The sequence below is a fragment of the Ochotona curzoniae genome, unplaced genomic scaffold (genome assembly GCF_017591425.1).
Source record: "Ochotona curzoniae isolate NIBS_2020 unplaced genomic scaffold, NIBS_Ocur_1.0 scaffold_3223, whole genome shotgun sequence".
In the NCBI taxonomy this organism is placed as follows: domain Eukaryota; kingdom Metazoa; phylum Chordata; class Mammalia; order Lagomorpha; family Ochotonidae; genus Ochotona; species Ochotona curzoniae.
Window position 1 is genome coordinate 6994668 of NW_024467108.1, and position 15782 is coordinate 7010449.

General features: G+C 41.8%; 1 protein-coding gene across 1 annotated transcript in view; it reads right to left on the reverse strand.

Moving 5' to 3' along the window:
* INTS4 (integrator complex subunit 4) overlaps window positions 1-15782 on the reverse strand; it is an 89581-nt gene that overhangs the window by 10454 nt on the left and 63345 nt on the right. The window contains exons 15-18 of the mRNA XM_040964321.1: window positions 15529-15686; window positions 8421-8514; window positions 5950-6030; window positions 1413-1543 (exon numbers count right to left, since the gene is read on the reverse strand). Of these exons, the coding sequence (XP_040820255.1) occupies window positions 1413-1543; window positions 5950-6030; window positions 8421-8514; window positions 15529-15686 (464 nt within the window). The remainder of the gene's footprint in view (window positions 1-1412; window positions 1544-5949; window positions 6031-8420; window positions 8515-15528; window positions 15687-15782) is intronic.

The following is a 15782-nucleotide window of genomic DNA, read 5'->3' on the forward strand; positions in this document are numbered from 1 at the left end:
GACCCAGAACGACTCCTGGGTGCAGATCAGCTCAGATATGGCAGGCCTAGCTACTGTGGTCATTTGGACAGTGAAACAGCAGATGCGAGATCTCTCTGTCTCTCTCTGTAAACCTGCCTTTCAAATAAAAAAAAATAAACCTCAAAAAAAGGAAGGAAGGGGCCCGGCGCGGTGGCGCAAGTGGTTAAAGGTCCTCGCCTTGCACCCCCGGGATCCCATATGGGCGCCGGTTCTAATCCTGGCAGCCCCGCTTCCCTTCCAGCTCCCTGCTTGTGGCCTGGGAAAGCAGTCGAGGACGGCCCAAAGCTTTGGGAACCTGCACCCGTGTGGGAGACCCGGAAGAGGCTCCTGGCTTCGGATCGGCATAGTATCGGCCCGTTGCGCTCACTTGGGGAGTGAATCATCGGACGGAAGATCTTCCTCTCTGTCTCTCCTCTCTGTATATCCGCCTTTCCAATGAAAAAATAATAAAAAAAAAAAAAAAAAAAAAAAAAAAAAAAAAACTAAAAATAAAAAAAAAAAGGAAGGAAGGAAGCAAGAAAGGAAGGAAGGAAACAGCAAGCAAGTAGCAAGCAAGCACATTTGGAAATAAAACATAATAATGAAATCAAACTCAATAATCAACAAACAATGATATAAATAATGATGAATGCTGAAATTAAAAATAGCACATTCAGGAATTTATTCAACATGGAGAAAGAGGAATTTAAATTACAAAAAGAAAGATACAGGAATAATTGATCCAAAAGATGCAATATCCATTATGTGAGACTGGAGCAAAAGTAACAATAATTAAAGAAATAATGGAAGAAAAACTGTGCTGAGTTAAAGACAGAACCATAAACTCACTGAAAGCAAGAAAATTAGAAGACATGTCATAAAATTTCTGAATTTGAAAGAGAAAAGGTTTTGCAGCTTCCAGTCCAGAAAAATATGACACTTACAAACGAGGGAGAACCAGCTGACATCAGTCTAACTGTAATACTAAGTACTAACAGACAATGCAGCAGTGTTGTCAGAGCTCTAGAAGAATCCCATGTGTGTATTTTTTCTGCCTGGGATAAAGCACACTAGTTCCTTCAGAAAGAGGTTCCTGACACTAAGTTCTTAATAAACCCCACCAAGCAGAGCAGAGCAGTGTTATTGCAAAGGAAGCCGTGTGTGGGCTGTGGGCATGTTCCACCAAGCAACACAGCTCAGCAAAGAGCCACCAAGGGGTTTTGAGAATGATTAGATTTCCAGACTTTCAAGAACAGAATTTAGAAATATTTTAAAAATGAGCTGAAAGTACATACCTTAGCTAATCTTTTCCTCAATCTCATTTCACTCGTTATTGACATTACTGAAATCTACTAATGCATTAGGAAACATCTTTGAGAGGAAAATGTCATTCTGCCAACACCACATCTTACCCTCGCGTAGTTCGTGCCGTTACGATAAGTTGCAAAGCTTTCGCCTGCAGCCTCATGTGATGTACAATCACCACCTGCTTATTCTCTACACCACTATACATGAACTCCATTTTGTAGGTCTCTTCCAGAATCTATAACAACAACAACAACAAATGCAATCAAGAGTCAGTGAAAAAACAACTCTTTCACAAGAGCAGCACAGAATTCTATAGTTAAAACAATCATCTTAGGTGAAATTCTGAGGTGTTTTTCTTAATTTCTACACCATATTTAAGAGTGGAGATTTTTCAAGTCCTGAGAGAAATTAGTGTATCACTAGCCCAGGGCTATGGGCAATCCTCCACTGCTTTCCCAGTCCACAAACAGGGAGCTGGACGGGACGTGGGGCTGCTGGGACAAACTGGAGCCCATATGAGGACTAGCCAGCTGAGCCATACAGGTAGGCCCAAAGATATGAAAATCTATTCACTGATAAAACCACACAAAAAACTGAATTTCATAAACATGCAAAATGACTATGCATCAATTAAAAATACTTTTTTAGAGTATGGTATAGTAGTCTAAGTTTTCACCTGTGCTTCCATCATTCCCTTATGGACACTTGTCCATGTCCTGGCTGCTCTACTTTCAATCTAACTTCCTGCCTATTGCCTATAAAATAAACAGAAATTGGCCCAACTCCTTGGGGAGTCTCTTGGTTGTGAATTGGCCCAGCTCTGACAATTGCAACTATTTGGAGAGTAAACCAGTGGATGGAAAATCTTTCTCTCTCTTTATGTTTCCTTCTCTTTGGAACTCTTCCTTTCAGATAAAAATGAAATAAATCTTAAGGAAAATATTTTATAAAATAATGATAGAAATTTCAAAATGGGGCCCGGTGGTGTGGCCTAGTGGCTAAAGTCCTCGCCTTGAATGCCCAGGATCCCATATGGGCACCGGTTCTAATCCCGGCAGCTCCACTTCCCATCCAGCTCCCTGCTCGTGGCCTGAGAAAGCAGTCGAGAACGGCCCAAAGCATTGGGACCCTGCACCGTGTGGGAGACCTGGAAGAAGTTCCTGGCTCCTGGCTTCGGATCAGCATAGTATCAGCCGTTGAACTCACTTGGAGAGTGAATAATCGGACGGAAGATCTTCCTGTCTCTTCTCTTCTCTGTATATCTGACTTTCCATAAATAAACAAATCTTTTAAAAAAATTTTTCAAAATGAAAGAAAATGACAAAGCATTATTTATTTATTCTAGATCAATCTTTCTATGCTATAAGAACAAATTAAATACCAGATATTCCCTGACTTTATTATGAGCTTATACCCTAATGAACCTATTGTAAGCTGAAAATATCCTAGGTCCTACCCTCCCCATCCCAAAATGCACTCAATACACCTGTTCTGGCAAACAGCACAGCTTAGCGACAGAGTGTGCAGTAGAGTAACAGCTGATCACATGGCTGTGGCCTTCTGTTTCTGCAGCTCCATGAGAGCATATCACACTACATATCACCAGCCCAACAGAAAAAGAATCAAAACCCAATCCTTGAATAATGGCTTCCACTGAATATGCATTTGATGATTACAAAATAGGTTACAAAATAAAAAAACTTCTATGTCAAATGATTGTAAACCAGGGATTGTTTACATGTACTAAGAATGGAAACCTAATCGCACAAAAATATTCTTCTAAGAATAAAGTGTCAAGAACATGTTAGCCACCTGTTAAGCCATGCAGATAGACCATTCTATGGGCTTGGTGTATCTCAGAGTCTGTGGAGAGAATACGTGTCATAACATGTCTATCAGCTCAGGTCAAGTTCAGGGCATTTTATGTACTTGCTCAATTTTATGTAAATCAGTTATTTCAGCCAAATGATGCTTCTCTTCCTTCTATGTTTACTGCCTTTAAAAGCCGTGGGGTTGAGTCCCACACAGAAGCCTAGTGACTTAGGTCCTCAGCTTGCATGCGCTGGAATTTCATATGGGTGCTGGTTCTAATCCCAGCAACCCCATTTCCCATCCAGCTCCCTGCTTGTGGCCTGGGAAAGCAGTCAAGGCAGGCCAAAAGCCTTGGGATCTTGCACCGTAATGGGAGACCCAAAAAAGGCTCCTGGCTTCGGATTGGCTCAGCTCATCATTGTAGCCACCTGGCGAGTGAGTCATCAAACAGAAGATCTTCCTCTTTGTCTCCCCTCCTCTCTGTATATCTGACCTTCCAATCAAAATAAAATAAATCTTTATAGAAAAAGAAAACTTTGGGGTATAAATATGACTCCAGGATACCTAATTACACAATACCTTAATTCCCCTTTCAGTAAACAAAAGAGATAGCATCAACTTTATTATTAATGTATCAGGTCAGGAGAACAGGTAGGGAGAGCAGGCACTGAATCATGATGGGTTAAGCTACCACTTAAAGATGTCCAAATCCCCTGTCACAGTGCTTGGGATCAAGTCCTATTTCTGCAGCAGGTAATGGCTTTAGTTCTTAGGCACCTGTCATCTTCACAGGAGACCTGCTCCTGCCTCCTGGCTTTGGCTTAGTGCAGCACCAGCCAATGCAAATTTGGGGAACAAACATGTGGATGAAGATCTCTACCATTCCCACTTTCTGTCCTGCAAAGTCCTTAGTACTCTACCTGGCATACAGCAATGGTACTTTCCTATCTTCCTTTCAAACTACTGTTCCCAGGTACAACTCTTGATAGCATGGCTCATTTGGGGTTCTTCTCATTAAGTTCCATCTCTCCCCAACAATAAATCATGTGACAGGTCTGAGATGCATTCTGGAATGGATGAGATGGGGCAGCATCATAGGATTCCACTACAAAGTCCTGACTTTACTACAATCACCAAGCTGCGCTGGATTGCAACACCTGCCAGTTCAAATGAGGGCTGGGGTTGGGAGTGGCCCAGGTTGGGCTAGGCTGCTGTACCTGTTGGCAAGCTGTTAGTAGGGGTAGGCCATGCTGAGCCAGGTTGCAGCATCTCCTGGCAAATGGTGGGACTGGGGGCAGGCTATCTCAGACTGGGCCGTAGCACCTGCTGCCACACACAGGACCTAGGGCAGGAAGAGGACCTGGTAGGGGAACTCGGGGATTCCCCTGCTGTGTTGCTGCTTCCATTGCTGAGCATGAGAGCTAGGATGGGAGGGAGGCTGGTCAGACTGGGTTAGGTTGCCACACCTCCTGGCAGAAGAGAGTCAAAATGAGTACAGGCCAGCCAGTTTAGGCCACAGTACCAGTTGCAAGTGCCGGCACTAGGTGCAAGTCATGTCAAGCAGGAATGCCATACCCCCTACCAGGTACAAGATCCAGAGCTGGAAACGGGCCCAGTAGGGAAACAGTGGCCACTCTCCTGTTGGGCTATAGCTCCCACTGGTAAGTATGAGAGTCAGGGCTGGGGATAGGTCAGGTTGGTCAAGGCAGCAGCATCCATCAGAATAAATGCCCCATCAGAGGATGAACAATTTGGCCAATACTCCTGGCCAAGCTTTGCAGCAAGTGTCTGGGTATATGAACACACATTGAGATGGACTTGGTTAGCCAATAAACCTTGGAAAGATTTTCTCAACCCTGGAGCAATGAAGCTGACGTCTCAGAACTATCAGAACATTCAAGCAATACCCTTGGAACATTTTTCTCTACATCAGGGTCTCTAAGGAATCATCAAATGACTGTCTCCCATCCCTGGGTACTGATGCAGTTTGACAGCAAGGAATGATCCCTCCTTTTTTCTCCTCCCTACTCACCCTCCCAGTAGACCAGGAGAATAAATAGAAAAGAACTAAAGGAATACAATTATTTTATATATATAATTTATATTATATCATATTTACATTATATATATATATATATATTTCCTTGAAATATTTAGTGAACTGTAATGTAGCAATCATAGCTACCACCATTAGCTTCCTACTGGTTCCTAATCACTGAGTCACACGTAGGCTCGCTCTCTAGAAGACAGGACCCACCGAGGAGTTCACCAAGTACCAATGCTTAAGAATGAAGGCAAACTGTTCAAACTAGCGAGGAAGAAAAAAAAAAACCAAAAAAACAAAAACTCAAGGCAAATTAAATTAAAAGCTATCCAATGGACCAAACAGAAATTTAAAGACCTTTTGACATTCAAGAGATGGTCCAGGCTGAAAATATAAATAATTTCAAAAAGAGATCAACTGTATTCAAATGAAATACTCATTACAGTGTTTATCAGATTTAATGACTACTTGAAATGAAATTTTTAATATCTGAGAGCACAAAATAACCTTAGAGATTACTGAATTCAAATGCCACCATGTTGCAGAGGATGAAAACTCCATGGAGATAAATTACATTACATTACCCATCACCCATCAATTCTGAATAGACCTGATACTACAACCTAGGCTCCCTGACTTGAAAGCCTGTACCCCATTCTCTGATCCCACTACTATTTCTGTTACTAGCTTCTGATATACTTTAAAACTATGGAGAACCTCTGGCTTTGCGTTGAATAGACAAATCCTAGAAAATGATCTATTGGAGGAGATGTCAATAAACTTACCTGCTTTGCTGCTGCTGAAGCCAAATCACTCTGCTTCAAGTACAAAGGGGCAGCCACGTTCCATAGCTTCTCCTGCAAAGCCTAGCCAGACGAGTCAGGAGAGAAAAGAGCACAGAAGCCACATCACTATTTCATTCCACTTCCACACATTTTTGTAAAACTGCTCTTAACATTTTGAGATTTACATCTTTGTCTTGCTCTGAAAATCTACCTTGATCAGAAATTATTGCCAATTTTTTTCTTTTAAACCAAATAAAGTTCTACCTTCTACGGAAAAGGTGAGCAATAATTTGCGTTACATGAATTCCTGCACTTCTGACCCAACTCCGGGTCCAAAGGCCTTGCATGTCAGTTGGTGCCGGACAAGAACATCAAGTGCAGGAGCCATGACGGCCTCTCACAATGTGGAGGTAAGCTGGCTTCCTGGACTCTGGGCCTTCTTGTTCCCAAAGCCACTGGATGAACCTGGGCCACCCAATCTTTTCCTCCACACTATGCCTCTCTGCTTGGCTGCCCTTTCGCCTTGCCAGCAAACCCAAAGAAGCACAGCCTTTCGAGATTCCTCCTCTCTCAGTCACTCTACACTCAAAACTTCACTAAAAGCCAGAAATTCTGCTTCCAAATCTCTCCTAACTTACCCATCTCTCCTCTATCTGTTATAGCTCTTCTATTTTCTTGCACTAACGACAGATTTAATTTTTACTGAATGATACTACAGAACATCTACACTGGGGTCAGAATTATAGCACAGCAAATTAAGCCAACCTTGTGATACCAGCATCCCACATCGAGTGCCAGATGAAGTCTCAGTTGCTCACTTGCTTCCAATCCAGCCATCTGCTAATGCAGCTGGAAAAGCAACAAAAGATGGGCCAACTCCTTGGGCCCCTGTCATGCGTGTGTCAGAGCTACTTCCTGGCTACTGGCTGCAACATGGCCCAGGCATGACTGTTGAGGCCATTTGGAGAGTGAATCTGTGGAAATGTTTTTATCATTTCACCACAGAACACTTCTGAAATTATTGAGGGGACTGATGTGGTGGTGTAGCGGATAAACCCAATTCCTGGGATGCTGGCCTCCCAAATGGGATGATTATGTCTCCAATACTACACCTCTACTCCAACACCCTACCAGTGTGCCTGAGAATGTCCCTGTACCCATGTGAGAGACTCAAAGTAGGCTCCTGGCTCCTGGATCTGGCCTGGCTCATCCACTTAGGGATTAGACCAGCAGATGGAAGATCTCTCTGTCTTTCTATAACTCTGCCTTTCAATTATATAACTAAATTATAAAGAAATTATGAATTAGTTTATAATTAATAATTAACATAGTTTCATATAACTTTTAGGATCAATCCCTTCATTTTTCCTCTATCATCTTTTCCAATTGTAAAAAAGTGAATTCTTTCAAAGGGCACCTTGAACCTCCATAGGAAAGAAAATAAGCCATGCGAGAAAAGCACATTTTTCAGAGTTCTTAGTACAGAGCAGCTACTGGGCTTCACATTGCTTCATACCAAGGCTTACACTACCAAAGAATAGAGTTTCTATTAGCCCTATTTCAAACAACTCTGAAAAGCTAAACAGCTTTGGAAAGAAGGGGGAAAAAAAGAACACTGGAGGGTGATGGAAATTTTTCCTATCTTGCTTATGGCAGTGGTTACTCATAAGACAATCTAGCCTAATAAAAGCTGTTTCATTTCCAACCCACATCAGTGCACACAACCAACATCAATTCAAACAAGTTCTCTGACCTCAAGTGTAACATTTAGCACAATCTCAAACTCTGAAAAGGGAAGGTAATTTCTGACTCCTGCATTTACTCTGACTTTGGTCAAATACCATTAATCATTTTGAAGACTAGGAATCTTCAAAGGCTTATCAAGTAAGAAGAGATTTCCTAAATCTTCAGCAATGTTACAGCAAATTTCTGCTGTGGAAACTGAAATGTACTGAACAAGTTAAATCGGTTTTTAACAAAGCAAATCTAAATAGCTTCTTGAATACCAACTCTGTATTTCTCAGTGTCTGTGCTTGTGTATAATCTACTTGGTATGAAAGGTTGGCAACTTAGCCCCTTTAAGAATAATGAAACTAAAAAAAAAAAATAAAACCAACCTTTTAACTTTGACACAGTGAAATAAACATTTCGAGAAAATCGTATAAAAGTCTGCTTCTAATCAAACTATATAAAACAGTTCTAATCCTTAGGATTCTAATTAAATGAAAACTCAATCTGCTCTAATTACATAATAACAAATCTCTAAAAACTTGAACAATCAAATTTCTGTATAAGGTACTCTATCTTTAATTAGAGAGAAATACAACTACACTACAGAGTATAATTTCTCTATTACTGCTCAATGGTTGCATAAGACCAGAAGATTCTACGCTTATGACTTCAAACACTACTAGAATTATTAAAGTACTAATAATGCTAATTCTTAGTATCACCAAAATAATCAAACTAACCTTGATGAGGAGCAGCTGACACCGAAGATAGGTAGCAGAAAAGTCAGCCACACCTGCCAATTCAGACTGAAGTTCCCCAAGTCTCTGCACATCCCTAGAGGAAACAAAATCCCACCCCAAACACAAGACAAAGGTAACATTAACTTAGAAGAACAAGTGGAAAGCATTTTCTCACTTTACATCTGGTGAACTGCTCACAGGTCATTAAATGGCAACAAAAAATACTGGAATGGCTACAACGAAACTGGTTCACTCACACTATGACTGCCGATGCACTATTTTGGAAGGAAAAACTTGTATTTATAAAAGTCACATAGATGATAAATTATTTTCATCAGTAGCTTTATATTGAGTTATATATTCAAAAGGAAATATCCAACAGAAATTAAATGTTTATGACTCATAATTATGATTTGCGTGTGGATTATTACAATAACAACTCAGTTACTATTAACTATGTAATGGTCAAGGAATTGCTAAGCTATGGCACATCCAATAAAAAATATATTTAAGCTCCTAGAAAAGGTAATATAAGATCTCAACTAGGTAAAAACTATACTTAAGAAAAAATACAGTAAGGTGGTTTCATAGATGCTTTTTAATGTCTTTTACTAACTGTTGTCCAAGCTTTTTAGACAGTCAACAAATTGTTTTTTCCAAGACAAAAAAATTTTTATGATTTATTTATTTTTATTGCAAAGTCACATATACAGAGAGGAGACACAGAGAGGAAGATCTCCCGTCCGATGATTCACTCCCCAAGCAACCACAACGGCCGGTGCTGAGCCGATCCAAAGCCAGAATCCAGGAATTTCTTCCAGGTCTCCCACCACGGTGCAGGGTCCCAAGGCTTTGGGCTATCCTGGACTGCATTCCCAGGGCACAAGCAGGGAGCTGGATGGGAAGAGGGGCCGCAGGGATTAGAAATGGCACCCATATGGGATCCTGGCAGGTTCAAGATGAGGACTTTAGCCACTAGGCCATCATGCTAGGCCCAAGAAAAATTTTTTTTTAATTTTTAAAAATCTATTTTCTAAGATGTATTTATTTTTATTGGAAAGTCAGATTTACAGAAAGGACAGAAAGATTTTCCATATGCTTGTTCACTCCCCAAGTGACTGCAATGGCTGGGAGCTGAACCAGTCCAAAGCCAGGTGCCTTCTTTCAGGTCTCCATGTGGGCACAGGGGCCCAAGCACTTGGGCTGTCCTCCACTGCTTTTCCAGGCCACAGGCAGAGAGCTGGAAGGGAAGTGGAGCGGCTGGGACATGAATCAGCACCCGTATGGACAAAGTGACTGCATCCACGTAAAGCACATCTGTCTGTGGACAAGATATTAGAAAGGGGCACAAAACTAATTATGCCGGGGGTTTTACAGAATTATTAGTGACTTAGAACTTTACTTTTTGAATAGGTAGCATATGCCCAAGGTACAGAACTATACATAAGATACAAAATTCAAAAGATAGAAGATGATCAATTAGTCCTTCTTATAATTGCGCCCTGCCATCCAAGTCTATCGTATAGTGCCCCAGTACTTTCAGTTATGCTGTGCATCTGCAACAAGTACTGCTCTTCTTTTCTCATGTGTTTGTGTATGTATGTATGCTACCTAACAATCCATTTCACAATTCACAGAAAGCTCCACTATTTTTCACAGAAACATTGAAATGCTATATACTACTTGTAATTGTGGGAACCAGAATCTTGGGTCCCTAAGAAGGCTGTTTCAGGTGAAATACATTAGGTTTCACAGAAGCCTGGGCAAGCTGACCCCTGGACTAAACGCTCCCTCTAACCTCACATGCTCAGCTGATTATTTTATGCTAGCAATGCTTGACTTCTAGAGGATTTGATATCAGTAGAATGACTTGATGTTACTGTGCCGACAAAGGGGCACAGAGTAAGTCATCCCCAAAAGGATAGGGAAAATTCTGACTATGGTGTATGTTCTCTCTCTGGTGAGAGTGAGTGGTTTCAGTCTGTCCTGAAGAGCTACTCACTCATAGGAATCCAATACAACTAAAGACACACCCTGAGCTACTAACAGCTAAAAACCGTGTGTGTGTTGACAAGCTGGTCTCCCTCTTTCACTTCTCTGGTGTCTGTTAAAAGAGGCAGCCTTGAACTATTCTATTTCTGAAGCATTCCATTTTCCAGGAAGATTCTGCCTTCCATTACAGTTAAAGGGAATGCTGACCTGGAGCCGACCTTGTGACACAGTGAATTAAGCTGCTGTGTGGGGCACTTGCATCCCATATTGGAGTGACAAATCCAATCTCAGCTATTCTTTTTCTAATTGAGTTCACAGCTAAAGCCTCCTGGCAGGCAGCAGACGATGGCCATCTGCAACCCACGTGGAAAACCAAAAAGAGGTTCCAGGCTCCTGGCTTCACCTTGATATAGGCCTGCCTAGTGTGGGCTTCAGGGAGTAAAGCAGGTGTGTGTGTGTGTGTGTGTGTGTGTGTGTGTGTGTGTGTGTGTGTGTGTGTGTGTGTGTGTGTGTGTGTGTGTGTGTGTGTGTGTGTGTGTGTGTGTGTGTGTGTGTGTGTGTGTGTGTGTGTGTGTGTTACTATGCCACTCAAGTAGTTGAACATAAAAAAAATAAACAAGTAGATGGGCCCAGAGCAATGGCTCAGTTGGCTAGTCAACCACTTCCAAGTGTGACATCCCTAATGAGTGCTAGTTCGCATCCCAGCTGCTCCACTTCCTATATAACCTGGGAAAGTAGTGAAGAGTGGACCAACTCCCTGAGACCCTGCACCTGTGGGAAACAAAGAAGCCCCTGGCTTTGGACTGGCTCAGCTCTAACTGAAGAGAAGCGTGGATAGAAGAACTTTCTCTCCATCTCTTCTTCTTTCTGTAAATCTGCTTTTCCAATAAAAATAAATAAATCTTTAAAAGATTAATGATCCTCCAAGCAGTTAAAAAATTAAAAATAGACAAACATTTAGAAATGAAACACTGACCAGCTGACCATGTGTAACTGCCCTCAGGTATTATAGGTCCTTTTCCTGTCCCTGCATTGCAGCAATTGTTTTGAATTACACAGAAAAAGAAGTCATTCATTCCATTTAGAGATGGGAAATCTGAAATACTAGCCAAATCAAAATGGAAACTTGATAGCCCTGGGAACAGACCTCCATGTGGCAGTGTTTCCTCTGTACCTCTCTGTGCCACTAGGAAGCTTCAGTCTAGACAAACATCTGAAGACCTCAGCTTCTTTAATGAGAATGGTACACACAGCATTTTCTATGTGCACTGTACTTACCATGTACATATCTCTAATTTGAGCTCATTTGATCTTCACAACCTGAATTCTAGTTAATCATATTTCACTGAGCACAGAACTGAAGACCAAAGTTTCAGTATTTTATACCAAGTCACAGAATAAGTGGCAAAAACAAAATACAAGCCAGATCTGTTGACTGTAAGATGATTTCTTTCACATATATCATACTCAGAGATGGCCCAGGGGCTCAGCGTGCTAATCCTCTATACGGGCACTGGTTCCTGTCGCAGCTGCTCCACTTCCCATCCAGCTCCCTGCTTGTGGCCTGGGAAAGCAGTCAAGAATGGCTCAAAGCCTTGTGACCCTGCAACCACGTGGAAAACCAGGAAGAAGCTCCTGGGTTCAAGTTTCAGATCAGCTCTGCTCTGGACACCAAGACCTTTTGGGAATGAACCAGTGGATAGATAACTCTATTTCTCCTCTTTCTGTATAATTTGCCTTTCAAATAAAAATAAGTAAGTCCTTACAAAACTTTGTCATGCTGTTCTTTACCTATTAATTTATCATAAGACTCTTCATTGTTTATAAACTATATTCAGTACAGATGAGACAACAATGAACTCAAAACCAGAGTGAGGCCCACATATTTGGCTTGGTGGTGAGGCCACCACATGGGGAGCCCATGCTCCGTGCCCGAGACAAGACCAGGCTCCCCCGCTGAGGGACCCGGATCGAGCTCTAGGCTTCAGCTCTGGTTGTAGTGGGAGGGAACCACTGAACATAGGATCTCTCTCCATCTGTCTGTCTCTCTCTGCCTCCCAAAACATAAAGAAAACGAACACTTTTTAAATAACGTAAAACCAGAATAGATACTTTAGTAATCCTGTGTCCATGATGAAAAAAATTATGTTTATAATAGTAGAAGAAAACACATTTATATATATTGTGAGTTTGTTTTATTTATACAATAGGCTGAACTGGCACATTTTATTAATCTGTGAAACACAGGAAGAAAAACTGAGTATGCAAATAAAATGTTATTTATTGCTATATGATACTTTCAACCTCTCATAATCTTGAAGCACTAAATTTGTAAGTGGCAATCTACTCTCTCATGGTAGCTTGGTGAAACAAAAAGGATTGTCTGAAAAGCAAAATAGTGCAAAGTCAGGGGATGTTTTTAAAGAAGTTATATTCACCTGGGCCCACAAACACTTATTTATACCACTTAATCACTTCCCAGGCAACAAAACTGCTGTTCTTTATTGACATTAAAAACTGAAGAAGGCACAGCGCGATAGCCTAGCGGCTAAAGTCTTCACCTTGAGTATGCCAAGATCCCATAGGGGCACTGGTTCTAATCCCAGCGGCCCCACTTCTCATCCAGCTCCCTGCTTGTGGCCTGGGAAAGCAGTCGAAGATGGCCCACAGCCTTGGGACCCTGCACCTACGTGGGAAACTCAAAAGAAGCTCCAGGTTCCTGGCTTCAGATTGGCTCAGCTCCAGCTGCTATAGCTGCTTGGGGAGTGAACTATAGGACAGAAGATCTTCCTCTCTGGCTCCTTCTCTCTGTATGTCTGCCTTTCCAATAAAAAAAAAAAAATAAGTAAATCTTAAAAACAAAAACAAAACAAGCAAAAAAACCCACAAAACTGAACAAAAGGGCCCAGTGCAATAGCCTAGTGTGGTGCTGGTTCAGGCCTGGTTGATCCACTTCCCATTCAGTTCCCTGATGGTGGCCTGGGAAAAATAGTGCAGGATGGCCCAAGGCCTTAGGTTGCTGCACCCACATGGGAGACCTAGAAGAAACTCCTGGCTTGGGATCTGCTCAGCTCTGGCCATTGCAACCACTTAGGGAATGAGCCAAAAAATCTTCTCTCTGTACCTCCTTCTCTTAAAAAAGCTAAACAACAAAACAGGATTTTGAAGAAATCAAGCATGGAATTCTATATTCCTTATATAAATGAAGTTCCATAAGAAGTATACTGATTCCAAAAATGAAGCTCCAACAATTTCACATCAAAAACAGCTGTTTTACACCCCAATTATAACTTTATTATAGAACAGTTCTAAAGTAATTTAATTGGGAATGGCATTATTGTATAGTCTGTATATCCATTTCTGAAAGATAACATCCCATTTGGGTGCCAGATCATGTCCTGACTTCTCGACTGCCAATCCAGCTTCCTGATTATGGTCCAGGAAAAGAAGCAGCTTGGGTGCCAGGCTCTTCTTCTCAGTCTCCCACATGATTGCACGAACAGGAATTGGGTTTGTGGCTAAGAACACCTAGACTAATTGGACTCATCTGTATCTAACATCCTGCTAAATGAGAATGTGGGGGAAGAATATATAAGGAGAGGTGAAGCAGCAATAAAGAGAGACTTTGCAGATACTTCTACCATCACTGGTCTCCTGTCGATGCTTCATCCCCAGACCCTCTCCCTGTCCATGTTACTGGCTCTGCTGGCCAGAGCACCAGCTCATGCTCTCCAGTGGGAGTAGCTGTCAGGCAAGGGATCACCTCCATAATCCCCCTGCTGGCTCCATCCCCTCCCTCCCTGGTTCTCATGTGTGCTATTTGGGCGTTGAGGTCACATCCAGTACAGGTCACTTCACCTTGGCATTCCGTAATGTGCACTGGTTTTTGTTGCAACCGAACCTGGCTCGACCCACACTGTTTTGGTGCTCTGATTCACCAGTGGGTATTGTGAACTGGTTCAGCCTGGTCCGCCCCCAACCCATGCCAATGTATGCCAGTGGAAACCTTCCCATGGCCTGTTCTGGACTGTTTCCTATCATGCTTCTTGCGCTTACCTGCAGGGACTGTGTCCTGCCAGTGGAGTTGCCCAAGCTCCTCCATCAGAATCTCTCTCAATGCCAGATTTCGCACATACCAGGGCGCCCATGAGCCAGCTCTACTCAGTTCACCTAGCTGCACCATTTTCAATCTAGCTCCTTGCTAATGTGTGTGAACAAAGCAGCATAGAATAGCTCAAGTCTTTGGATCCTTGAACCCATGTGGGAGACTTGGAAGAAGCCCCTGACTCCTGGATTTGGATCATTTTAGTCATATGAAAAGAGAAGCAGCTGTCAGATTTTTCTTTCTGTGTCTCTGACTGGAACTGTATTTCAAATAAATGAATAAATCATAAAAAAAGAAACAAGCAATATTGTTTTTACTAAAGGCAAATGGGTTCCAATTCTTTTCATAGAATTCAGATCATTCTTACAAAACTTATTGGTTATTTCCTAGTATCATCCTGAGTAAGTTATTAAATGTTAACCATTCATACTCAAAGACTGAATGTGACTTAAGATTCTAGTCAATGAAATACAAGTAAAATTAGACTGTGCAATATTTTGAATGATCTTTACAAGGGGGTGGGAATGGAAACGAGCCCTTTCTCTTACTCTTGCGTTTTTTCTGTATGCTGGAATATATAAGAAATTAGATTTTGGAAGGTTAGGCAAAAACCAATTAACGCAGAAAATGAAGACACAAGCAAGAACAAGCCTACATTTACAAAGGTCATTTCAGCCTTGTCCTGCCTACAAAAGAGAATTAAATTTCCTCCTAGTAAATTACTATCAACTTGTATTTCTGTCACCCATCCTAACCCGCATACAAGAAAGGAAATTTCAAAACAACTTATTTGTAACTATTCCAATTTTGTATTACTTAGAGCTTTAAAAAAAAAAATAAATAAATACATTGAAACCACAATCTGACTCAAATGGAAACAGTTAATAAGCCAAATGGGAAAGCAGGCTAAAAGTCAGAAAATCAAGTGGAATAAGCAACACCAGCATTGAAAGCCATTCAAGCAGAGTGTGAGCAGCAGACTCTGCAAGAGAAAAGGGCAGGTCATCTTACCGGATGGTGAGTTCCAGCAGCTCCTGGGCCCCCTGGGGATCCAGGTGCTGCAGACTGTACACTCTTTCCAGGCTCTGCTGCAGGAACTGCTGGGAAGGATCCTCCTGAGGAGCGATGCTTGGGGAAATCGTTGAGGACACCAGTTTTCTACCTGGTAACTAAGCAAACACGGCAGTTACAGTGCCATTACGTTTTGTGGCTCAACATGTGGTAACACAACAAAACCACAAAAAACGCATACCAAACAGGGCTAA